Raw genomic sequence first — 23,083 nt, forward strand, 5'->3', positions numbered from 1 at the left:
AACTGGGGGAGCAGGCGCACTGATCATGGGTTTCACCACCCGAGAATCAAGAGAGTGGGGCCCGGGCTCCCACCCACACCCCACACCCACCGAGGGCAGCCGCGAAACCTGGGCCCGGGCTCCCACCCACACCCCACACCCACCGAGGGCAGCCGTGAAACCTGGGCCCGGGCTCCCACCCACACCCACCGAGGGCAGCTTTGCCTTCCCGGGCACCCCTCCTCCCCCAGGTGGCCGGGCCTGGCCCGCTGCCCATCCAAGGCTCCTGCTCGGGGTCTCCACCCACACATTCCTGCAGCGTGAGGCTCCGCCACTCCCTGCCGCCCCGGGCAAAGCCATCATTTGTTCCCTTTGACAGCCCGGGAGGCTGCCAGCCTCTCCACCCCCACTTCCCAGTTGAGGAAACGGAGGCAGAGGCTCAGGTGTGGCCAATCACCCTACATGTCAGAGTTACCCTGAGCAGGGCCCACTGAGACCTGGGAGGGGCCACTTGGGACCTGGAGGGCTGGGGGCTGCCTGGGCGTTAGGGGTAAAGCCGCCTCCCCAGAAGGCCTCGGAGGCCTGGGCTGGGCTCCTCCTTTCACATCGCCCTTTGGAGGACCACGTGTGGGCATTGGTCCGAGACCTGAAAGGGGCCGTCCTGTTCCCCGTGGGCGCTGCCAGCGCCACGCACTCGTCTTTCTGCCTGGCTGGCCACTCCCGTCTGCTGTGACGCGCGGCCGGAGAGCTGCCGGAGGACCCACAGTGCCTGCCTCCCCCGGGATCTGTAAGTAACAACCTTTGCGCTCTTTCTGTTGTGGTGTGGATGGAATCTGCACCTTCCATCTGGAGAACTGGGGCCGCTCCAGGCTGGGCTTCCAGCACCTGAGTGATGGTCAGGCTTTAGCGGGACGCAGATTTCACCCTGCAGGGCACACACAGACCCATTTGTTTGGAAGCGGCAGTCCTAAGGCAGCGCAGGTGTCTCCATGTCCCCAGCCCAGCCCTCCTGCAGGTGTAAAGGATGCAGATTCCAGGGCCCGCCGTGGCCTGCAGAGGCCCCTCAGAGCAGGAAGGGCCGGGCTCCCGGGGAGCCCGAACCCCAGGTGCTGAGGTCCTTGGGTCACATGGAACTGGGGTGGGGACTGCCCAGGTCTCCTGTGATCCCATGGCCACATTTCCCACCTGCCTTCACGCACCCCAAGGGCTGGGGGTCCCACCCACCACCCACCACCCACTTTCTGGCTGGGGAGGTCTTTTTACTTCCACTTTCTCAAGGTGTTCAGAGCCTCAGGGGCCTCCCCACTTCCTCTGGGGCCTGGGGGAGTAGAGTCCGTCACCGGGAGGCTCTGTGGCTCCCGAGACCTTCCCCAGTGGCCGGGCTGACCAGGCAGGCTCTGCCTGCGGACAGGGGCAGCTGAGCATGAGTGTGTTACCCCCATTTCTGAGCTGTGGGTGGACCCACCAGGCCTGGGCCAAGGTTTTCAGGAGGCAGCTCTATTTTACCCAGCCATGGTGGCCTCCCTGAAAGGGGTGAATGTAGAAGCTGGTTCCCTCTCCTGCGGGCCCCACCCCTACCCCAGGAGGACAATTCTTGTTCAGGGAAGGTCTCCCCACCCACTTCCCCACCACCCCACACTGGCCCACAGGCCTCTGGGCCCCACCCTAGCGAGTACAAGGGGATCCCCAGGCTGCTCACTGGCCCAGCCCTGCCCACCTGGGCTGCACCTGAAAGTGGGCTCAGAGAGGCCGTGTGGCCCCAAGACGCTGGTGGGTAGGAAGAGGCGGTGGCCTTGTGCCCACAGCGCCCCTCCTGCCCCAAGGGCGTTGTCTAACTGGCAGGGCCTGGGGTATTCACAAAGCCCAGGCACCTGCAGCTGAGGGCAGGGGAGGGAGCCACATCCAGGCGAGGGGGCCGCTGGATACAACCCCATCCAGACCTGCTCGTCCTCCTGTGCGAGAGTGGGAAGACTCAGGCCAGCCCGAGCGGGCGGCGGCCCCAGCTGCTTGATCTAAGCTCTGTTTACACTGCCCTGCCCTTCCGGGAGAGCGGTGAGCGCCAACTGATGCCTGGGCTGTCTGGGCTGGGGACCGGGATCTCAGACCCAGCCCCTGCCCTGGACACGAGGAGTCAGTCAGGGGGACAGAGGGCTCGGTGGCTGAAGGGCAAGGCCAGGGTGCGGATGCAAGCTGCAGGTGCCACAGAAGTTTGCCCTGGGAGCCCAGGAGGGGCCCTTGGGGCCCCAGGCTGGCCCGGGACAGAGGCGTGGGGTAGGAGTGGGGGGCAGGGGATCCATCCTGAGTCGCTGCCCTCTACAGAGACAGACCATGGCCTTGCCAATGGCTCGACCCCTGTCGGGGTCCTGTGGGACCCCCGCCCTCGGCAGCCTCCTGTTCCTGCTCTTCAGCCTCGGTGGGTACTAGGTGGGGCTGCTGGCGAGGCGGGGACAGCCCGGGGGCCTTGGGGGCCGGGGTCTCAGCAAGGCTTTGCCTGTCCCTACCTTCTCCCTGGAGTGCCTGTGGTGCTCACGTCCCAGCAGCAGTCTCTGCCCCCAGAGGTGACTGGAGCTGGAGACCCAGCCATGGAGTGATGGGGCTCAGGACACACTGGGGATGTGTGTGGGATGGGTGTCTGACCGGCCAAGCACCCGGGTCCCAGGGGAGGATGTGGAAGGCCAGGCTCCCCGTGGAGTGCAGACCCCTGGGGGACTGTGATGTCATGGGGTACACAGGCCTGAGCCACTGGCTTCTGCCACTTTGGGGCGTGCACAGGGCTGGCTCTGGGGGTGGTCGGGCTCTGCCTCCTTTCTCCCCTGGGTCAGGGCACACCCCAGAGGCCTGGGCCCCCCCAAGCCGTCCCCTCTGCCCCTTTAGGATGGGTGCAGCCCTCGAGGGTCCTGGCTGGAGAGACAAGGCAGGTAAGGTCCCCTCTGGGGAAACCGGGGAGGGTCTTCAGGTCCCGGGTGGGGGTGCCATGCCATGTTCTCTGTGTCACGTATCCATGGTGCCTGCCAGTTTCCAAGGTCCTTGCTTGCAAAGGGGTACCTGGACCTGCATGTGACTGGCCTGGGAGCAGCCAGGTCTGGGGAGTAGCAGCCGAAACTGCAGCTGGGTCTGGGAAGTAGCTGGATGAGAAGTAGCCAAGCCCATGGGTCTGAGACACAGCCAGGCCTGGGAAGTAGCTGAACTCGGGGAGTACCTGGGCCCAGGAGTAGCGGGACCCGGGAACTCCTGCTCCAGGGAGCTGGTCTGAGCCATGTTCAGCAGGCCCTGTGCCCCCAGGAGGCCGCGCCCCTGGATGGAATCCTGACCAATGCACCTGACATTGCCAGGTGGGTCCAGGGTCTTCACAGCCCTCAAGGATGAGGCTCGAGGGGACCCGTCCCCCACATCCCCTCCCCTGGCACCCCTCCCCCGGCACCCCTACCCCTGCATCCCCTCCCCCCACGTCCCCTCCCCCCACGTCCCCTCCCCCCACGTCCCCTCCCTCTGTGTCCTCTCCCCCGGAGTCCTCTCCTGCTTCCTCTTCTGCTCCACTGCAGATCTGACTGGGCTCAGGGCTGCGGAAGGGACTGACAGCCCCCAGGTGGTGGCGACTCCTGGTCCTTGAGGGTGTCACCTGGCCTTGGTTGGGGGGTCTGCAGGGAACACCAGGGTCCTTCGGGGAGAGGTGGGGCTGCGGGGCTTGGGGAGCACTGGGTGGGCCCTGCGGGGGAGGGGCGATCCTGGGTGCCCAGCCCGACCCCTCCTGCAGCCTCTCCCCACGCCAACTCCTTGGCTTCACGTGTGTGGAGGTGTCCGGCCTGAGCACAGAGCTCGTCCAGGAGCTGGCTGTGGCCTTGGGACAGAAGAATGTCAAGCTCTCCGCAGAGCAGGTCAGTCTCAGTTGGGCTGGGGCAGGTGGGCACGGCTGGGGCTGAGGAATTTACAGGCAGCTCTGCAGTGCCCACCTTGCCACCACCATCCCCTGTGCCCCCGCTGCCATCTCTCCCCGGCTAGTTCTTCCCAGAGTTCCTCTGGCCACCCAAGCTGACCACTAGGGTGCCCGTCCACATCAGGGGTCAGCTCCCCAGGGCAAGTCTGAGATGTTCCTGTGTCCTGGGCCCCCTCCTCTGCCCCGTGGGCAGCCCTCCAGGCTCTGCCCCAAGGGGGAATCTCTTGCGGGGAGTGGGTGAGACCTGGGGAAAGGGAGCCAGCGGCAGCCAGGCACAGGAGCCCACATCCCCTGGGGCAGTGCTGCAGGCAGCTGGAGATCCACTCCCACAGATTCCCGTGGCCAGGGCAGGGGTGTGTTGTGGTGGGTGGACCAGCCAGGCAACCCTGGCCCACCACGTGGGTGGCCGCCCGAAACACTCTGTGCTGGACGCCCTGCCCCTGCAGCTGCGCTGTCTGGCTCACCGGCTCTCTGAGCCCCCCGAGGACCTGGACGCCCTCCCGCTGGACCTGCTGCTCTTCCTCAAGTAGGCCCCATCCCCTGGCCCCCGCCCTCCGGCTTCTGCCCCCAGCCCTCAGCCCCCACCCGCTTCCCCCTGCCTCGGACCCCAGGCCACAGCAGAGACGTGGAGGCCAGCCCAGCTGCCTCTCAGGGTGGGGACCGGTGTGATCAATGTGGCCTGTCCCCAGCACCCTCTCTCCACAGCCCAGACGCGTTCTCGGGGCCCCAGGCCTGCACCCACTTCTTCTCCCGCGTCGCGAAGGCCAACGTGGACCTGCTCCCGCGGGGGGCTCCTGAGAGACAGAGGCTGCTGCCCGCGGCTCTGACCTGCTGGGTAGGAGCTGGGGCCAGTGCGGGGTGGAGAGGGCTCGGCAGTTCCAGAGGCGCTGAGGCCGGCATCTGTGCAGGGTGTGCGGGGGTCTCTGCTGAGCGAGGCTGATGTACGGGCTCTGGGAGGCCTGGCTTGCGACCTGCCTGGGCGCTTTGTGGCCGAGTCGGCAGAAGTGGTGCTACCCCGGCTGGTGCGCTGCTTGGGACCCCTGGACCAGGACCAGCAGGAAGCAGCCAGGGCGGCTCTGCAGAGAGGAGGACCCCCCTACGGGTAAGAGAAGGTGTCTGGCACCTCGAAGGCTTGCCTGGCGGTGTGGCGTGAGCAGCCTGTGAGAACAACCATGGCCATGCCTCAAGGCCCAGGGTGGGTCACCCCCGCCACAACCCCTGTCAATGCCCCCAGTCGGGGGGTATGGCCTAGCCTGGCCGTCTCCTCCCTCTCTGTCTGGGGCTGCATTTGGGGGTCCCTGAGCTGTGCCCCGTGTCTGCACAGCCCCCCGTCAACGTGGTCTATCTCCACCCTGGACGATCTGCAGAGCCTGTTGCCTGTGCTGGGCCAGCCCGTCATCCACAGCATCCCGCAGGTGAGACCCCGACCCCCAGCCCGTGGGGAGCCCGGCCACCTGAGGCTCAGCCTGGGCCCTGCTCGTCCTCAGGGCATCCTGGCCGCATGGCGGCAACGCTCCTCTCGGGACCCATCCTGGCAGCAGCCGGAACAGACCGTCCTCCGGCCGAGGTTCCGGCGGGACGTGGAGAGTGAGTGCCGTGCCCTGCGCAGTCTGGCACCAGGCTGGGCAGCATCCTTGGGGGTGGGCATCTGCAGTTTAGGGTCTCACCTACCCCTCCCTGGCTCTGCAGCACGTCCCATTATAACCACAGAGAGTGCACAGAATCCCCGTTTGCCAGTGGGTAAACTGAGGCACGGGGAGGGTCACAAATTGCCCAAGGTCTCTTCTCACGGCAGATGTGGGAGGAAGAAGGGGTCAAACGAACTCCAGCCCCTGACCCCTGTGCCCTGTGCCTTGCAGGGACAACCTGTCCCCCAGAGAAAGAGGTCCACGAGATAGACGAGAGCCTCATCTTCTACAAGAAGCGGGAGCTGGAAGCCTGCGTGGACCCAGCCCTGCTGGCCGCCCAGATGGACCGTGTGGACGCCATCCCCTTCACCTACGAGCAGCTGGACGTCCTAAAGCATAAACTGGATGAGGTAGTTCATGACTCAGGTTCCCGCCGGCCTGCTGCGTCCGAGCCATCCCCAGACCCCTGGGAGTGACGTGGGCCCTCCTGGTCTCTCGGCCTGCAGCTCTACCCACAAGGCTACCCCGAGTCTGTGATCCGGCACCTGGGCCACCTCTTCCTCAAGATGAGCCCTGAGGACATTCGCAAATGGAACGTGACGTCCCTGGAGACCCTGAAGGCTCTGCTCAAAGTCAGCAAGGGGCATGAAATGAGTGCTCAGGTGACCGTCTGGCTCGGGGGCGAGGGGGGATGCGGCATGAGATTGGGCGGGTCTGGGGGCGGGGTGGGGGCGAAGCCTGAGGTTGGGCGGGCCTGGGGTCGGGGGCACAGCCTGAGGTTGTGCTGGTGGTGGAGGGGTACGTCTCTGCCCGCCACAAGGCTCCTTAGTGGCCCGTCCCACAGGTGGCCACCCTGATTGACCGCGTTGTGGTGGGAAGGGGCCAGCTAGACAAAGACACCGTAGACACGCTGACTGCCTTCTGCCCCGGGTGCCTGTGCTCCCTCAGCCCCGAGCGGCTGAGCTCCGTGCCCCCCAGCGTCATCGGGTGAGTCCCCAGAGCTCTGCCCAGCAAGGTCGGTCTGTGTGCTGGCGCTCACGGTCCACCCACCCTGTCCCCAGGGCGGTCAGGCCCCAGGACCTGGACACGTGTGGCCCGAGGCAGCTGGACGTCCTCTATCCCAAGGCCCGCCTTGCTTTCCAGAACATGAGCGGGTCCGAATACTTCGTGAAGATCCGGCCCTTCCTGGGTGAGCCAGGGAGTTCCTGGACAGGGTGGGCACCACGACGGGGGGGCCACAGACTCCACTGAGGGGGTGCCAGACCTTTGCCTTCCTGGGCCGCCTACTGCCAGGGTAACTGGGTGGTCACCGGCCCTCTGCCCCCGGGATGTGTGTGGCCTTAGAGCTTGTGGGCTCTGACCCCAGCTTGGGGCGCCAGCCACTTCCAGAGTCTCCCACGCCCGGGGGTCAGGCGACCAGGCAAACCCAGGCCCTGGAAGCCCTAAGGAAACAGGGAAGCCCTGTAATCCTTTCACACAACTGGGCTTTCTGCAGCCCGTGGTCAAGGGCCTGGGAGTGTGAGATGCGGCCTCAGCTTGGGCGTCTCTCCCTGAGGGCAGGTGGGGCCCCCACGGAGGATGTGAAGGCTCTCAGTCAGCAGAATGTGAGCATGGACTTGGCCACGTTCATGAAGCTGCGGAGGGAAGCGGTGCTGGTAGGGCGAGCGGGAGGAGGGGCGAGTGGAGGAGGGGACAACCGTGGGCGGGAAGGCGTGTAAGGCGGGCCTGCTGGGGGGTGGGGGTGCGGGGCCTTAGGAAGGGCAGGGTCCTGGACTGTGGTGGGGCCTAGGGAAGGGCAGCCATTGAACTGGGGTCAGCCGGCCGGAGACCTTCAAAGTCTGAAGAAGCTGCGGCGGGCATCTGTGGGTGGGGCAGTTTGGACACAGGAGAGCCTGGCAACCCTCTGGGGGCGCTGGGGGAAGGGGACCCTCCTTGATGGCTGCCCGGGGGATCTGGCAGCCGTTGACTGTGGCTGAGGTGCAGAAACTTCTGGGACCCCACGTGGAGGGCCTGAAGGTGGAGGAGCAGCACAGCCCCGTGCGGGACTGGATCCTAAAGCAGCGGCAGGACGACCTGGACACACTGGGGCTGGGGCTACAGGGCGGCATCCCCAACGGCTACCTGATCCTAGACCTCAGTGTGCGAGGTGGGAGGGGCGGGGCAGCCAGGGCTGGGGGCAGGGCTGGGGGCAGGGCTGGGGACGTGGAGTTGGGCACTCTGAGTCACCGCTCTCTCCGTAGAGGCCCTCTCGGGGACGCCCTGCCTCCTAGGACCTGGACCTGTACTCACCGTCCTGGCTTTGCTCCTGGCCTCCACCCTGGCCTGAGGACCCTACTCCCTTGCTGGCCCCAGCCCTGCTGGGGATCCCCGCCTGGCCAGGAGCAGGCATGGGTGGTCCCTGTTCCACCCCAGGAGAACTTGCGCTCAGTAAACGCGAACATGCCCCCTGCAGACACGCCTTGTGACTTCCAAGGACTTTGTGACCCCACCAGCATGGCTCCTCTCCCTCTGGTCTTGGGCCCTCAGGCCAGGGGGGGGCCCTTGGAGGCCTTCCTGACCCTGCTGCCATTGTGCTAAGGGCCAGGCCAGCACTCAGGGTGGCCCCAGTAGACAGCGGTGGGAGTCCCGTGCCCCCATCCCCACAGGCTGGGCCCCGGCTAGGACATTCCCAGGCCCCCCTGTTCAGACCCTGAGCACGAACACAGGCGGGACCACGACTTTGGACTTTATTCATGACCAGCAACGAAGTCAGTGGTTGCAAACCCCAGCCCCAGCCCCAGCCCTCTGCAGGGCCGGGGCAGCGTCTTCTGTGTCCCGCCTGGGCCTGTGGTTGTGCGGGAGGCACCTCCTCAGGGCCTGGTCCTCAGTCCAGCTCGTAGGACCTGGAGGCGGGGATGGGCGGGGCAGCCTACGAGGTGGGGCTTGGGCAGGTTGGCCTGGCCTAGAGCCGGCCCCTCAGTCCAAGTGGGCGTCCAGCTGAATCTAACAGCCCTGTTTTTCCTGCACCTGACCCCTGTGAACCCAGCCACCCCGAGGCAGCACTGTCCACAGAAGCCAGGGTGCAGGTCCCCCAGTGCAGCAGCCATAGGAGGCTAGAGGGCAGGGCCACCGCCAGGGGCAGGTACCCCAGGGGGGCCCACGGGCTGCCTGTAGATGGAACAGGGAGGACACCATCAGTCCCTCAGACACTACCCCCATATCCACCCCCTGGAGCCAGACAGGCCTGGGCAGCCCCTCCCTCTGGCTGGGGAGGGTGGGGACAGCCGGCGAGGACACCCGTCTGCGGCTGCTCTTCTGGGACCCAACAAAGGTCTCAAGGCTTCCCCTGCCCCCACTTTCTGCTGGTCAGTGGGTTTTAGGGGAGACAGCTGCGTCTCTCACTCAGTAGGCAATGAAGGGTGAAGCCAGGGTTGGCCAGTGTCATCCCAGGAGGCAATGGACAAAGCTGGTGGACAGACTGTGGGTGTGGCCACGAGGCGGGGAACAGGTCTGAGAGGGCCCTGGGCAGAGGGGGCCAAGCCGGAGGGGTGTGGGGGCCATACCTGAGGTGGAGGCCTGGGCAGCGTTCCCGGGCAGGCCTGAGGTGTGGACCAGATGAGGCGCTTGGTGGGTGGTGCTGGGGGGCCCGCTGGTGCCGTGGGCTGGGCCGGTGGGGCTGGCGGGGCCGGCGGGGCTGGTGTCAAGGCCCAGCTGGCCCAGGGCGGAGCTGTTGAGGCTGTACAGCCAGGACCTGACGGTGGGGTGGCTTCGGGCCTTCTGCAGGTCTCCCACGTTGTGGCCCAGCAGCGCAGTCACGTTGCTGACATCCAGGCTCTGCGGGGAGGGGCGGGGCAGAGGGGCCATGGGGCCACCTTCCAGGCCAGGGGAAGACCCACAGGAGAGGGCCAGACCCAGGATTGGGCAGTGGCAGGAGTGAGAGGCCCAGAAACGGCCTGGAGTGGGAAAGTGGGGGTATGCTGGCTGTGACCTGTGACCTAGGGGCTCCCCCGCCTGGGTCAGCCCTGCACCCCCACCCTCACGGGGCAGCCCGGCCCCACCTGCAGCACGCGGGGGTTCAGGCTGGTGAAGGTGTCGATGTCCATGGAGATGTTGGCCTGGGCCAGGTGCTGCAGCTCCTCCACCGGTGCACCGCCTGGGGGGACGGGGGTGAGGGGGCGGTGGGGAGCTGGGACGGGGGTGAGGGGTTGGGGCTCCACAGGCGGTGGGGGGGGAGCCACCCAGGGGGATGGGGTGAGGCGGCGGGGCTCCACCGGGGGAGCCGCTGGGGGAACAGGGGCGAGGGGGTGGGGCTCCACGGGGCGGGGGGAGCCACCCAGGGGGGACGGGGGGGTGAAGGGGCAGGGCTTCAATGGGGTAGCCGCTGCGGGGACAGAGGTGAGGGCTCAGGGCTCACCGAGGTAGGGGCGCATGAAGTGGTAGTAGGCAGCTGGGGTCCTGCTGCTGCTGCTGAAGGCCTCACGGGCCTTGGCGTAGAGCACATCCTTCCGGCTCTGGGGGCAGGAAGAGACGTCCAGGGCCCCGGCCAGCCTGGGGGAGGCGGGAGGCGGGAGGCTGAGGAGTTGGCCACCAGTCCCCGACCCTTCCAACAGCTGGGCATGGCCCTCCCTTCCTGAGCCACAGCTTTCCTCTCACCCTCTGTCCTGGGGTGAACAGGGTTCCCCCAAATTCACATCCACTCAGAACCTCAGAATGTGACCTTGTTGGGAAATAGGGTCATTGCAGATGGGATCAGGTCAGACTGGATCAGGTGGGCCCTAACTCAATGCCTGGGGTCCTTCTAAGGACAGGGAAAGCTGAGGGCCAGGTACAGTGCTCTCGCCTGTAATCCCAGCACTTTGGGAGGCCTGGGTGGGTGGATCACGAGGTCAGGAGATCGAGACCAGCCTGGCCAACATGGTGAAGCCCTGTCTCTACTAAAAAATACAAAAAAAAAAAAAAAAAAAATTAGCCGGGTGAGGTGGCGGGCACCTGTAGTCCCAGCTACTCAGGAGGCTGAGGCAGGAGAATGGCGTGAACCCGGGAGGCGGAGCTTGCAGTGAGCCGAGATTGTGCCACTGCACTCCAGCCTGGGCGACAGAGCGAGACTCCATCTCAAAATAAATAAATAAATAAATAAAATAAATAAAGTCACCCAGTTTGTGTCCTTTGCTCAAAGCTAGAGTCCAGGCTGGGCGCGGTGGCTCAAGCCTGTAATCCCAGCACTTTGGGAGGCCTAGACGGGCAGATCACGAGGTCAGGAGATCGAGACCATCCTGACTAACACGGTGAAACCCCGTCTCTACTAAAAAATACAAAAAACTAGCCGGGCGAGGTGGCGGGCGCCTGTAGTCCCAGCTACTCGGGAGGTTGAGGCAGGAGAATGGCGTGAACCCGGGAGGCGGAGCTTGCAGTGAGCTGAGATCGCGCCACTGCACTCCAGCCTGGGCGACAGAGCGAGACTCCGTCTCAAGAAAAAAAAAAAAAAGCTAGAGTCCAGCCAGGGCAGCCCTACAATTAATGCACCCGATGGCCTGGCTGGACTGCCCTCCTTGCCCTCAGTTTCCCCTCGTGGTCCGCCTGGGCTGAGGCGGGAGCTGCCTCTGAGTGTGGGGGGTTGGCTCACCGGAGCTCCTGGGGATGGATGGTCTGGATCTGCTGAGGACTCATCCAGCATAGGCGGGTGCCCCCGACGGCCAGCAGCAGGGCGCCGGAGACTGTGCCATTGTGCTCCAGAAACTTCTGCAGCACAGCCTGGGGGCAGAGCCAGGGTCGGTGGGGTGGGCTGGGGCTTGGGACCACCCACCTGCCCGCCTGCCCAGGTGCCCTCACCTCTGTCTGGTTCTCCAGGGCTACATCAGAGGCCAGCAGAGCCACAACCGTGTCCCAGGAGGTGATGCTCCACTGGCCGATCTCGGTGCAGGAGTAGAGGTAGACCAACGAGGTGATGAGCCGCAACTGATCCTCCGGGAGGCCTTGTGGGTAGATCTGAGCAGGTGGGCAGGGCCGGGCAGGGTCAGCAGAGGTGCTGCGCCCACCGGGCCTCCCCATCCCCCCCACCCAGCCGTGCACCTGCGCGAGCTTGGCCTTGACCACGCGCTGGCACTCAGCGGGCAGCGGGTGCTGCAGCAGGAGTTCCAGGTTGGTTCTGAGGACGTGGCCGTCCAGGCAGGACTCAAGCTGTGCACAGTTGTAGCGCACCAGCAAGAGATTGTCCCGCAGCGTGGCCGCCGTGATGTTGCCTCGGACACAGGATCTCCCTGGGGGTGTGTGCGGCCCGGGCTGGTAACCGGGGCCTGGGCCAACCACCACTGCCGGCTCCAGGGCGCCCCCCCGCTTTTTTTTTTTTTTTTTGAGACAGAGTCTTGCTCTGTTGCCTAGCAGCAGGGCATCAAAGGCTGGAGAGTAGTGGCATTGATCTCGGCTCACTGCAACCTCTGCCTCCCGGGTTCAAGCGATTTTCCTGCCTCAGCCTCCTGTGTAGCTGGGATTACAGGTGTGCGCCACCACGCCGGCTAATTTTTGTATTTCCAGTAGAGATGGGGTTTCGCCGTGTTGGCTGGGCTGGTCTTGAACTCCTGACCTTAAGTGAATCCTCCTGCCTTGGCCTCCCATGGTGCTGGGATTACAGGCCTGAGCCACTGTGCCCGGATTTTTTTTTTTTTTTTTTTTTTAGGTGGAGTCTCACTCTGTCGCCCAGGCTGAGTGCAGTGGCATGATCTCTGCTCACTGCAACCTCCACCTCCCGGGTTCAAGCAATTCTCCCTCCTCAGCCTCCCAAGTCGCTGGGATTATAGGCATGCACCACCACGCCTGGCTAATTTTTGTGTTTTTATTAGAGACGGGGTTTCCTCATGTTGGCCAGGCTGGTCTCGAACTCTGGACCTCAAGTGATTTGCCTGCCTCGGCCTCTGAAAGTGCTGGGATTACAGGTGTGAGCCGCCGCGCCTGGCCCAGGCCCCCTCCCTGACCCCTTCCCCTCCACTTCTGACCTTGGTCAGACCTTGGCTTTCCCAGAGTTCTTTTTTTTTTTTTTTTTTTTTGAGACGGAGTCTCGTTGTGTCTCCCAGGCTGGAGTGCAGTGGCGTGATCTCGGCTCACTGCAAGCTCCGCCTCCCGGGTTCACGCCATTCTCCCGCCTCAGCCTCCCAAGTAGCTGAGACTACAGGCGCCCGCCACCACGCCCGGCTAGTTTTTCTTTTTGTATTTTTAGTAGAGACGGGGTTTCACCGTGTTAGCCAGGATAGTCTCGATCTCCTGACCTTGTGATCCACCCGCCTCGGCCTCCCAAAGTGCTGGGATTACGGGCTTGAGCCACCGCGCCCGGCCTCCCAGAGTTCTAACCAAGAACTTGGCCAAACGACTTCTCTGAAGTCAGCCAGGCCCGAGGGAGGAGCCGGACTGGGGAGGTGCAGCGTCCCAGGCCACAGTGGCCATACTGACCTGTGCTGAGCCTGGGCCTGGAGGACACCAGTTTGGTCTTAGACTCCAGGAAGCTGGTGACGAAGCGTCTGGCCTCGTGCTGGCTGAGCCTCCCTGCCCGGCATGCCGCCACCATGCTACTGAAGAAGCCCAGGCCCACGGCCTGGCAGGGCAGGTGTGCGCTGAGGTTGGTGGCCCGGGCAAGGCTCGCTTGTGTCCACCCTGGGGCCCCCTCCTACCTCCTGCACCTGTGCCCACAGGTGAGGGCTGATGTATGTGGCCAGGGAACCCAGGGCCTGCAGCCCCTCCAGTGTCCAGGAGCCAGGGGGCCTGGTACACAGAAAGGGGCGCTGTGTTGGGTCCAGGGCAGGCCCCCCTGGGAGCCCCTGCCCCTCCATGGACACCCAGCAGGCAGGAGAAGCACTCAGTAGGTGCTTGACCACCCAGACCCCTGACTGGCACCCACGGGAGGGACACCCCCCCCACAGCTAGTGGGGCAGCACCCCGACCCTCTGCCCCCTTGGCTGCAGGACCCAGTGAGGTTGAGGCCAGAGGTCAGATGTTAGTGGGCTGTGGACATCAGTGACCAAGAGGGCCAACCCCAGGCTGCCTCCCATCTCATCCCCGCCTCCTCGCCTGGCCCCGTGACCCCACCCACCCAAGCGAGGTCTTCCCACCGGCCAGCAGTGAGTTGAGGGCAATGCGCTGGGCGGTGGTCAGCCGGGGGCAGCGCTGCAGGTTCTCCAGCACATGGGGGTCCGCAGCACCGATGCTGGACGCGTCCATGTCACACACCAGGGCCCCGAGCAGCGGCAGGTTGGAGGCGCTGAGCTGTGGGCGGGCCCCCCCCTGCAGGGCCAGCAGGTCGGCACCCAGCAGGAGGCTGCCTCCAAGGCACCGGGCCCATCCCGCCCAGGTGCCCACCAGGCAGGCCACAGCCGCTCCCCACGCGCCCCAGCCCACCCCGCCCAGCGCCCACCAGGCAGCCCACAGCCACACGCTGCAGGGCGACCCTCTGGTCGGGTAGATGGCTCAGCAGCTCCACGTCCCCCTGAGCAGCGCGGCGGATGAAGGCCCGGCAGTCAACTTCCCGCACCTGGCTCAGGCTGCAGGTGAGTGTGAGGCTGTCAGACTGACGGGGGGCGGGGTCGGAACTCCCAGCAGCCCTGAGATGCCCCTGGGGTGTTGAGGGCCCCCAGGACTCCTGTGGCTGGGCAGGGAGGGACACTCACTTGTAGAAGAGCAGCAGGTTGGGCGGGTGGAGCGTGAAGTCGTCCTGGAGGCCGCACCGTGATGCCAGGTTGGCCAAGCAGCTGAGCTGGGCAGGAGGGCGCTGGTCACTCCCTCGTCCACTCTGGACTCGCTGTGGCAGCCCGTGGTCTCCGTCCCCTCTGCACGGGCCTCAGGACCCAGTCCCCACCCACTTCTTGGGCCCCATTTCCCACATGTCGGGTCCTCCCCGTGGCCACCCGTGCCCACCCCTCCGCCTGGAGGGGAACCCTGCACAGCAGAACAGGCCTCCAAACGGCTGCCCCCGGCCCCTCCACCGCCTCCCCGGCCGCCAGGCCCCTCCGCCGCCTCCCCGGCCGCCAGGCCCCTGTGCCACCTCCTCACTGGTGGAGTGCTGAAGTGTCTGGATGCTGGGCGGGTGTGGATGATTGCCTATCCCCACCAAGGAGGCTCCACAACGCCGGGATTGGGGGTCTCCTCCAGTGCAGCCCCTTGGCAGCTTCCCAAGTGGACCCTGGGTGGTGCCCCTGGGCTCCACCTGACAGCCTCCTCCTGGCACTGGGGCTCTGCCAGGCCCAGCCTCCGCCCCTCCATGCTCCCTGAGGCTCTGCTCACTCCTCTCAGCCTATGCAGGACGCTGCCCAGCCTCAGCCACCCCCCACCTAGGCTTGTCTAGCCTGGCCTTTGAGGTCATTTCAAGGGTTTTTAGCCCATTCCTCAGAGGGCCCTTTGCCCGATTTTATGTCAACCAAGCACCTGGGACATCCTGTGCATATGAGGAGGGGATTTGAGGCAGACAAGGATGGCCCCAGAGTTTTGTGCAGCCCCCACCAGGGTCTCATCCCTGAGGAGGAGCCCACTCAGGGTGGGGGCTCGGGGACCCTCCTGCAGCCTGAAAGCAGCCCCAGGGAATGGAGCATGGGCTGCCAGCCTCCTGCAGGGCAAGGTCCTCCTGGCTGAGAGGGAGGGGAAGAAAAACCCTGACTCACAAACACCCAGAATGCCTGTGAGCTGGAACAGAATGTTCAGCCTGTTTGATTATCAAAAGAAGGGCAAAAAGCTGGCCAGGTGTGGTGCAATATGTCTGTAATACCAGCGCTTTGGGAGGCTGAGGACGGCTGATCCCTTGAGCTCAGGAGTCTGAGACCAGCCTGGCCAACATAGTGAGACCCCCGTCTCTAAAAAGAATTAAAAAGTTAGGCCGGGCGCCATGGCTCACGACTGTAATCCCAGCAGTTTGGGAGGGTGAGGCGGGCAGATAACCTGAGGCCAGTTTGAGACCAGCCTGGCCAATATGGTGAAACCTTGTCTCTAGTAAAAATACAAAAATAGGCCGGGCGCGGTGGCTCACGCCTGTAATCCCAGCACTTTGGGAGGCCGAGGCGGGCGGATCACGAGGTCAGGAGATGGAGACCATCCTGGCGAACACGGTGAAACCCCGTCTCTACTAAAAATACAAAAAAACTAGCCGGGCGAGGTGGCGGGCACCTGTAGTCCCAGCTACTCGGGAGGCTGAGGCAGGAGAATGGCGTGAACCTGGGAGGCGGAGCTTGCAGTGAGTGGAGATCGCGCCACTGCACTCCAGCCTGGGCGACAGAGCGAGACTCCGTCTCAAAAAAAAAAAAAAAAAGAAAAAGAAAAATATTAGCCGAGCATGGTGGCGGGCGCCGGTAGTCTCAGCTACTTGGGAGGCTGAGGCAGGAGAATCGCTTGAACCCAGCAGGCAGAGGTTGCAGTGAGCTAAGATCACACCATTACACTCCAGCCTGGGTGACAGAGAGAGACTCCATCTCAAACAACAACTGTCCCAGCTACTGGGGAGGCTGAGGTAGGAGAATTGTTTGAATCCGGAAGGCAGAGGTTGCAGTGAGCTGAGATGGTGCCACTGCACTGCAGCCTGGGTGACAGAGTGAGACTCTGTCTCAAAAATAAATACATAAGAGAGAAAAAACAGACTGCGTGGCAATAAGATACCAAGTTATAAAAGAGACCTACGGCCGTGCCAGGCAGAGGGGAGGCAGTGCCTGCTGGCCCTCCCTCCTTCCCTCCTGTGGCCTGCTTGTCTGAGTTGAAAGCATTCCTATTTACTGAGTCCATGCTTTACCTAGGGCTTTATTCCTTTAACCGGTTACAAAGGAAAGAGTCTCTGAATCCACCTGTGACTTAGAAGCCCCCAGTTCGAGATATCCTGCCTTTTCAGGGAGAACGGGTTGATGTCTGCCTACCCCGTGTTCTCTGCCTCTTTGCCTGTCACTCCTACCTCCCCGCCTGTCGCTCCTACCTCCCCGATGCCTAGAAAACCAACCTGCAGCCTGCCGGCCTCAGGTGCGCTCACACCTCTTGAGACTTTCCTCAGGCCAGGGTCACTCATATTGCTCAGATAATCCTCTAAACTATTTCACTGTCTGGTTTTCCCGGGAAGGAATGGAGGTCTTTCTGCCTTTCCCTTTTCCTGGACGGCCCCTCACAGGCCAGGATCCTGCAGCCCATGCACGGAGAGGCCAGCGGGCTGTAAAATCCACTCTGGGGGCCCGGAGTATGTACCCCAAGTCGGGCATCGTTCCCCACAGCGGTGGGTGGGGAGGGGAGGGTGAACCCTCGCCCTCACTGCGGACACAGGGTGGAGCATCTGCAGGGAAGTTGGCTGAAAAGTCCTGGAAGTAGGTTGGCTGCACCCGAAAGTCCCCCCGCCTCCTGGGTGGACCCTCCCGTCCTGGGGGGCTGCACACCCCGTCCCGACTGTGGTCACACTGGGTCCTGCCCCAGCTCTCGCTTAGCCGTCCCTCGCCTCTCACACCGGAGCCCATGTGCCCTTCCCTATCCGGGCCCGTCCCTCAGCGCCTGGCCCACCCACCCACCCGCACTCCTTCCCCGCTCACCTGCCAGGCCTGGAGGGGGACCTGCAGCAAGGCCAGCCTCTGGATTAGGGCTGAGAGCTGGTCCCGGGGCAGCTGACCGGCCGGCTGGCACCAGAAGCCTTGCAGCAGGGAGCAGTTGGCACTGGGCAGAGAGGAGGAGATAGTGGCAGGGAGGGCCTGGGAGGGGTGGAAGCAGTTGAGCGCGGCTGCCCAGCAGAAGGGCACGGGCTGCACGCAGCCTGCAGAACCAAGGTCCGACTCCACTGCCCCCCAGCACTGAGGGAGGGAGAGCGGGAGGTGGTGCCCCCGACAGGCAAGATCCTGCTTCACTGACTCATTCACTCACTCATTTTCACTCATTCACTCATTTTCACTCTTTCACTCATTTTCACTCATTCACTCACTCATTTTCACTCATTCACTCATTTTCACTCATTCACTCATTTTCACTCATTCACTCATTTTCACTCATTCACTCATTTTCACTTATTCACTCACTCATTTCCACTCACTCATTTTCACTCATTCATTCATTCACTCACTCATTCACTCATTCATTCACTCATTCACTCATCATTTTCACTCACTCATTTTCATTCATTCATTCACTCACTCATTCACTCACTCACTCTTTACTCATTCACTCATTTTCACTCATTCACTTACTCATTTTCACTCACTCATTCACTCTCTCACTCACTCTTTCACTCATTCACTCATTTTCACTCTCTCATTCACTCATTTATTCACTCATTTTCACTCACTCATTCACTCACTCATTTTCACTCATTCCCTCATTCTCACTCATTCACTCATTCACTCACTCATTCATTCATTCTCTCCAGAGCACCCTGTGGGGCCAGGCTCTCGGCTGCACGCAGGGCCTCAGGTGTGGCCCCTACCCAGACCCTGAGGCAGCACTTCCTCCTGAGGCCGGGTCCCAGGTGGCCAGGAGCTCAGGCTGCTCCCTGACCACCCCTGCTGGCTGCTGAGGCACCTGAGGAAGAGGCACCCCCACCCAAGGCTTCGGCACCCGTTGGGCAGCCCTGGGTAAGCCGTCTCCCCAGCCTTCCTTATGGTGTGACTCTAATCCAGTCCAACACAGAGCGGGCCTTGTGCCACTCAGGACCCCAGCCCTGCCTCACAGACGCCCTGGTTAGTCAATTGACCAGCCTGTCACTGTCACCAACTCTGAAGGACGGGGAGGAGGGCTGAGCCCCGCATGAGGCTCCAGGCAGTGCGGGGAAACCACACAGTGTTCTCTGGGGTGGGCAGACGTGGCTGGGCCTGATGGTTGAGGCCTCGGCGGTGGCCGAGGGACCCACACCCGGCCGTGTAGGTCCAAAGCTGGACACTGAGTCATCTCAGGGCCCCCCAGGGTGGAGCAGGAGATGACAGCCTCAGCAGCAGACTGCCGGCGGCCACCCCCAGACCCCTCCCCATCCCCTAGTCAGACCCCTCCCCCAGCCCAACCGAGAAGCAGACCCCCACTGCAAGAGGGCTGCACTCACCTGGCCCACAGGTTGGCCCCACTGGCATCCAGCCCTCCTGGGGAAAGACCCTTGGCCTGGGGCCCAGAGCAGTGGGCGGCGAGGGACAGGAGGAGGGTGAGGCCCGAGCTCTGCAGGGCACCTGGAATAAGGCGGGCCGTGAGGGTCTCGGTGGGAGCAGGGGCCGGGGCATCCGGATCCCAGGGTGGACCTGTGACCCCCACCATGGGGGCCTCCTTGAGACCAGAGGACACGGAGGAACTTCTGGAGCCCCACAGCACTGGCCACCTGTGCACAGCCTGGGCCTGAGTGCGGGGCGTGTCTGGTGGTGTATGCACAGGTGAGAGGCTGTGGACATGTGTAGGCACGCACGTGTAGGTGACAGTGTGCACGGATAGGTGACAGTGTGCACGGATAGGTGACAGTGTACACGGGTAGCACAGGTGTGAGGCTGTGGACGCGTGCAAGCACGCACAGGTGACAGTGTGCATGCGTGGGTGATGGTGTGCACGTACAGGTGACAGTGTGCACACGTGGGTGATGGTGTGCACGTACAGGTGACAGTGTGCACGCGTGGGTGATGGTGTGCACGGGTAGGTGACAGTGTGCATGGATAGGTGACAGTGTGCACAGGTAGCACAGGCGTGAGGCTGTGGACACATGCAAGCACGCACTGGTAGGTGACGGTGTGCACATGTAGGTGACTGTGCATGTGTAGGTGACAGTGTGCACAGGTAGGTGACAGTGTGCACGGGTAGCACAGGCATGAGGCTGTGGACATGTGCAAGTACGCACAGGTAGGTGACAGTGTGCATGGATAGGTGACAGTGTGCACAGGTAGCACAGGCGTGAGGCTGTGGACGCATGCAAGCACGCACAGGTAGGTGATGGTGTGCACATATAGGTGACTGTGCATGTGTAGGTGACAGTGTGCACGGGTAGCACAGGCATGAGGCTGTGGACATGTGCAAGTACGCACAGGTAGGTGACAGTGTGCATGGGTAGGTGACGGTGTGCAGGGTAGGTGACTGTGCATGTGTAGGTGACTGTGCACGGGTAGGTGACCGTGTGCACCGGTAGGTGACGGTCGTGTGCATGAGTCTGGCGGCGTGTGCACATGTGCACCCGTGTTGCACACGTGTGAGATGGCAGATGTATGTGTGAACTCCTTCTCCCTCTAGCCAGATGCCCCGTGGCTCTGTGTCCTCACAGTGGAGCCCTGAGACCCCCAAGACAGAGGAGGTGTGGGGGCAGAAGCCACCTTCAAGGGCCCCAACTGCTCAGTTTTGCAGTGGGGGTCACAGCAAGGCCTCCTCGCAGGAACTGGGGGCCCAGCCCATGTTCCTGCTTTGGAAACCCAGCCCAGGAAGGGGGTTCGGGTGCAGGGGAGCCCCCTTATCTTGCTGGCCCTGGGGAGACCATGTGGTGAAGCCTCTTCTCCAGCAGACATAGAGCGGGAGTCGCCGCAGCCCACACAGATCTGCCACGGCCTCCTGGGCTGCTGGGCCTGGCCCACCCCTCTCAGGGAGGGTGAGGCACTGGGCAGCCCTGGGCATGGCCAGGGTCCCTCCCCACCCTGGCCTTAGAGCCTGGCCCTGCCTGTGCCCAGGCTGCCCAAGAGAACGGTGTCTCCACTCACCCCTGCCCCCACTATTTCCCCAGAAGCCACATCCACCTGCCTGGGCCAGGAGTGGCCCCTTCTAGCCAAGCTTGCCTGCCCTGCCTCACCCTCCCAGGACCCCCATGCCTGCTGGGGTGGGCTGGGCTCACTGTGCCCTGGCAGCCCCCCCCTCCCCCTGGCCGGCTGCTGCTGGGCAGGGCCCGCCTCCTCTTTCCTTGGCTTGGGACAGACCCTGGCTCAGGAAAATGGGGTGGCCAGGGCCCTGGGCACTCCCACGTCTGTGGGATGGTTTTGCCACGTGGGCCTGGCACTCTGGAGGTCCCCCTTCTGCATGGAGGTCTCGTCTCACCCACTCTGGGGCCCATGTCTGTGCGGCGGCGCGTGCTGGTCATCCTGGCTGAGACGTTCCAGGGCAGGAAGGTGCTGGGGCCACGGGCAGTGGGTCCAGGACTAGCTGGAGAAGCGTGACACAGGCAAACACAGGTGAGAGACACAGGCTGGCCCCACACTGCCTCCCACCCCCTGGGGTGTGGAGAGGGAGGGTGCAGTCCGGGCTCACCCGGGGCGGCGGGGCCAGAGCTGCGGCTCTCCCACCTTCAAGGGGGAAGGATCCCATAAACAGTAAAGTGCAGCAGAAGGACCAGGAGCTGGCGAAACTCTGGGCCTTTCTTATCACAGGTAGGGGCCTAGGGGACCCACGGGTTGCTGCGTCTCGAGCCAACAGCGAGTGCCTCAGGCAGCCTCGTGCACCCCAGCTTCGTCCCCACACCCAGCGGCCCTGGCAGCTCCCTTTCCCTCTTTGAGCCCCAGATGTCCGGCTCTGTCGCTGAAATCTGGCCCCCAGTGGCAGCTGGGGTAGCCTCAGCCACGCTGGAAATGGAAGCTGCAAGGCCAGAGGAGTCAGGGTCTCGGTACTGCTGCGGGCCACTGCCTCCTCCTGGAACCAGCCTGATGGCTTTTGGGCACCTCTGGGCCTCCTGACTGTGGCCCAAGAGGGAGACAGGGAGGCTGCCCCACGCAGAGGCAAATGCAGCGGCTTGGGACCGGCCCTGCGGTGGGCTGGTGGTGGCTCCCACCCGCCCTTCTCACCTGAGCAGGAACCCTGGGTGCGGCGGGGGAGGTGCTGCCGGGCTGTGGGGTGGCTGCTCCGGGCAGGGAGTTGCGGACCAGGTGCTCCAGACGCAATCCCAGCCCGCCAAGTGCATCAGCTGCTGCTGCTGAGCGCCCGGGTGCAGAGACGGTGCAGGGGGGATGCTGGGGTCCCTGCTCACCTCCACGCCGGCCTGGCAGGCGGCATGGGACTGCCCCGCCCCGCCCCACTCCCACAGTGATGCCCGCTTGGCAGTCCTGTGGGGGAGGCCCAGGCTGTGCCCGGTGATGCACCGTGTCAGCCCCTGGGGACCTCGGGCACAACAGGCACCTACTCCCTTCCCCCACAGCGAAGGCTGAGCTCACAGCTGGCAGCGGCCCAGCTCATGCTCCTCCCTGCCCACCAGGGCTCTGCTCTGCAGTCTCTGCGCCCCAGGGGTCGTGCCGCACGCCTGCATCTGAGTCCGTCGTGTTTGCTGGTGCCTGCGTGTATAGGTGCATCTCGGGCCTCCTGGTCTGTGTGCCCAGGAACATGGACACGGACACACTGTGTCCCCTTGTGGGGACATCAGGCACACGACGACCCAATGCGGTAGCCAGGCATGGTGACAGCTGCGGTCGTTCTGTGGGTACCACAACACAGAGCTGGGCAGGCAGGAACACCCGTGTGAGCACTGTGGGGCTCCACCAGGCAGGCCAGGGCGGGAGGACAGGCAGGAGGGAGTTCCCAGCCCGCCTGCCAGGCTTCTCCCCTCACTGGTACGGGGTGCTGGGTGTCCCAGGCTGAGCCCCAACCTGGCCCACCTACCCCACCTCTCATCTTGGGAGGGGCTCAGCCCCTGGTTGGCAGGACCACAAGGGCTCCAAGACCCTGGGATCCTGCAGCTCAGGTTCAGCTGTGGCATGACCACCCCCTGCACCAGAGCTATGGGTGCCCAATGAGCCAGCCCCATGGTCAAGGTGAGACTTAATCCCTGCTCTGGGTCTTGTGGGGGCTGACAGCGGGGAGAGTGGTGGGTGACCGCTCCCCAGGCCTGTACAGGCCCACGGGAACCCAGGTGCCTCTCTGAGAGTTCCAGGCTGACACTGAGGCATGGGCACCACGAGGGACGGCACTCAGGAGGCCTGGCTTGTTGAGGAGGGTCCGGCTCAGGTCAGGCCTTGAAGGCCCCTTGGCCGGCCACCAGCTGGGCCAGCCCAGCTGGACACAGCGGCTCCAACAGCTGCAACCGGTCGCAGTTAGGGGCAGTGAGGTCAGCAGCCCCCAGTCCAGAGGGGTGGGGTCCTGTGGGGCAAGGTGGGGAGACAGTCCCACTGGAGAGGAGAGCCGTGCCTGGCTCCGACTTGGGCTGATTCAGACAAGGACCAGGAGGAAGCCCGGAGACAAGCCAGCCCTGGGGGAGGGGAGGCCGGGGCCAGGCGTCGAGAGTGGACACATCCCCGGGCTGGCCAGGGAGGGGCCTGGAGAGCGACGGGTGTGCTGGCCGGGAGGGCTTTGTTGCTGCTTTCTGTTGGGGTCGCCCAATTGGTGCCACTTGAGGGTTATGTGGTCTCTTCGGATCTGCACCAGCCCCTTCCTTTACAGATGAGGAAACTGAGTCATGGGAGCAGCAGCAGTGAGCCCAGGGCCTGTGGCCTCGCCTCAGGGACTCTAGGGCTAGAACCCGTATGTCGGCTGAGGGCACGGTGGCAGCTGCCTCCGGTCTGGGGCCTAGTGGGGACTCCGGGTCTGGAACCCGTGTCTTGGCTGAAGGCACAGCGGCAGCTGCCTCTGGTCCAGGCCCTGCTGCTGTCACTGCTGGGGTCCTAACCAGGATTCCAGGGCTGGCCCTGGAGCTGGACAGTGGCAGGCAGGG

At 63.9% G+C, this 23,083-nt stretch overlaps 2 protein-coding genes and 1 non-coding gene across 15 annotated transcripts; 2 read left to right on the plus strand and 1 right to left on the minus strand.

Moving 5' to 3' along the window:
- Positions 1-338: 338 nt before the first annotated feature.
- On the plus strand, positions 339-8,217 carry MSLN (mesothelin). 13 transcript variants are annotated; one of them, XM_077985161.1, is made up of 18 exons: positions 339-422; positions 664-766; positions 2,299-2,392; positions 2,854-2,897; positions 3,262-3,311; positions 3,734-3,854; positions 4,360-4,439; positions 4,619-4,748; positions 4,822-5,015; positions 5,238-5,328; positions 5,401-5,500; positions 5,773-5,951; positions 6,048-6,203; positions 6,386-6,528; positions 6,603-6,730; positions 7,102-7,196; positions 7,501-7,687; positions 7,782-7,992. In XM_077985161.1, exons 3-18 carry the CDS (start codon positions 2,308-2,310, stop codon positions 7,865-7,867), a joined length of 1,869 nt encoding a protein of 622 aa, XP_077841287.1. In that variant the 5' UTR covers positions 339-422; positions 664-766; positions 2,299-2,307; the 3' UTR covers positions 7,868-7,992. The 13 variants fall into 13 exon arrangements, with proteins under 13 accessions (XP_077841287.1, XP_077841286.1, XP_028696439.2 ...); XM_077985160.1 differs by lacking the exon at positions 339-422 and having other exon boundaries at positions 472-766; positions 3,244-3,311; XM_028840606.2 differs by lacking the exon at positions 339-422 and having other exon boundaries at positions 472-766; positions 3,247-3,311.
- Positions 8,218-8,249: 32 nt separating this feature from the next.
- LOC100425124 (mesothelin-like protein) lies at positions 8,250-21,560 on the minus strand. Its single transcript, XM_028840605.2, has 16 exons — positions 21,228-21,560; positions 20,488-20,592; positions 18,539-18,659; positions 17,049-17,169; positions 14,172-14,257; positions 13,919-14,045; positions 13,598-13,788; positions 13,179-13,269; positions 12,961-13,102; positions 11,590-11,777; positions 11,350-11,505; positions 11,144-11,271; positions 9,935-10,068; positions 9,579-9,673; positions 9,084-9,354; positions 8,250-8,688 (listed from the first exon to the last, which is right to left on the minus strand). The coding sequence occupies exons 2-16, from the start codon at positions 20,528-20,530 to the stop codon at positions 8,483-8,485; spliced, it is 2,100 nt and encodes a 699-aa protein (XP_028696438.2). The 5' UTR covers positions 20,531-20,592; positions 21,228-21,560; the 3' UTR covers positions 8,250-8,482.
- MIR662 (microRNA mir-662) lies at positions 9,247-9,341 on the plus strand. Its single transcript, NR_032681.1, has one exon. It is a non-coding gene; the product is annotated as a microRNA mir-662 (primary transcript).
- Positions 21,561-23,083: the final 1,523 nt, after the last annotated feature.

Source organism: Macaca mulatta, chromosome 20 (genome assembly GCF_049350105.2).
Source record: "Macaca mulatta isolate MMU2019108-1 chromosome 20, T2T-MMU8v2.0, whole genome shotgun sequence".
NCBI lineage: Eukaryota > Metazoa > Chordata > Mammalia > Primates > Cercopithecidae > Macaca > Macaca mulatta.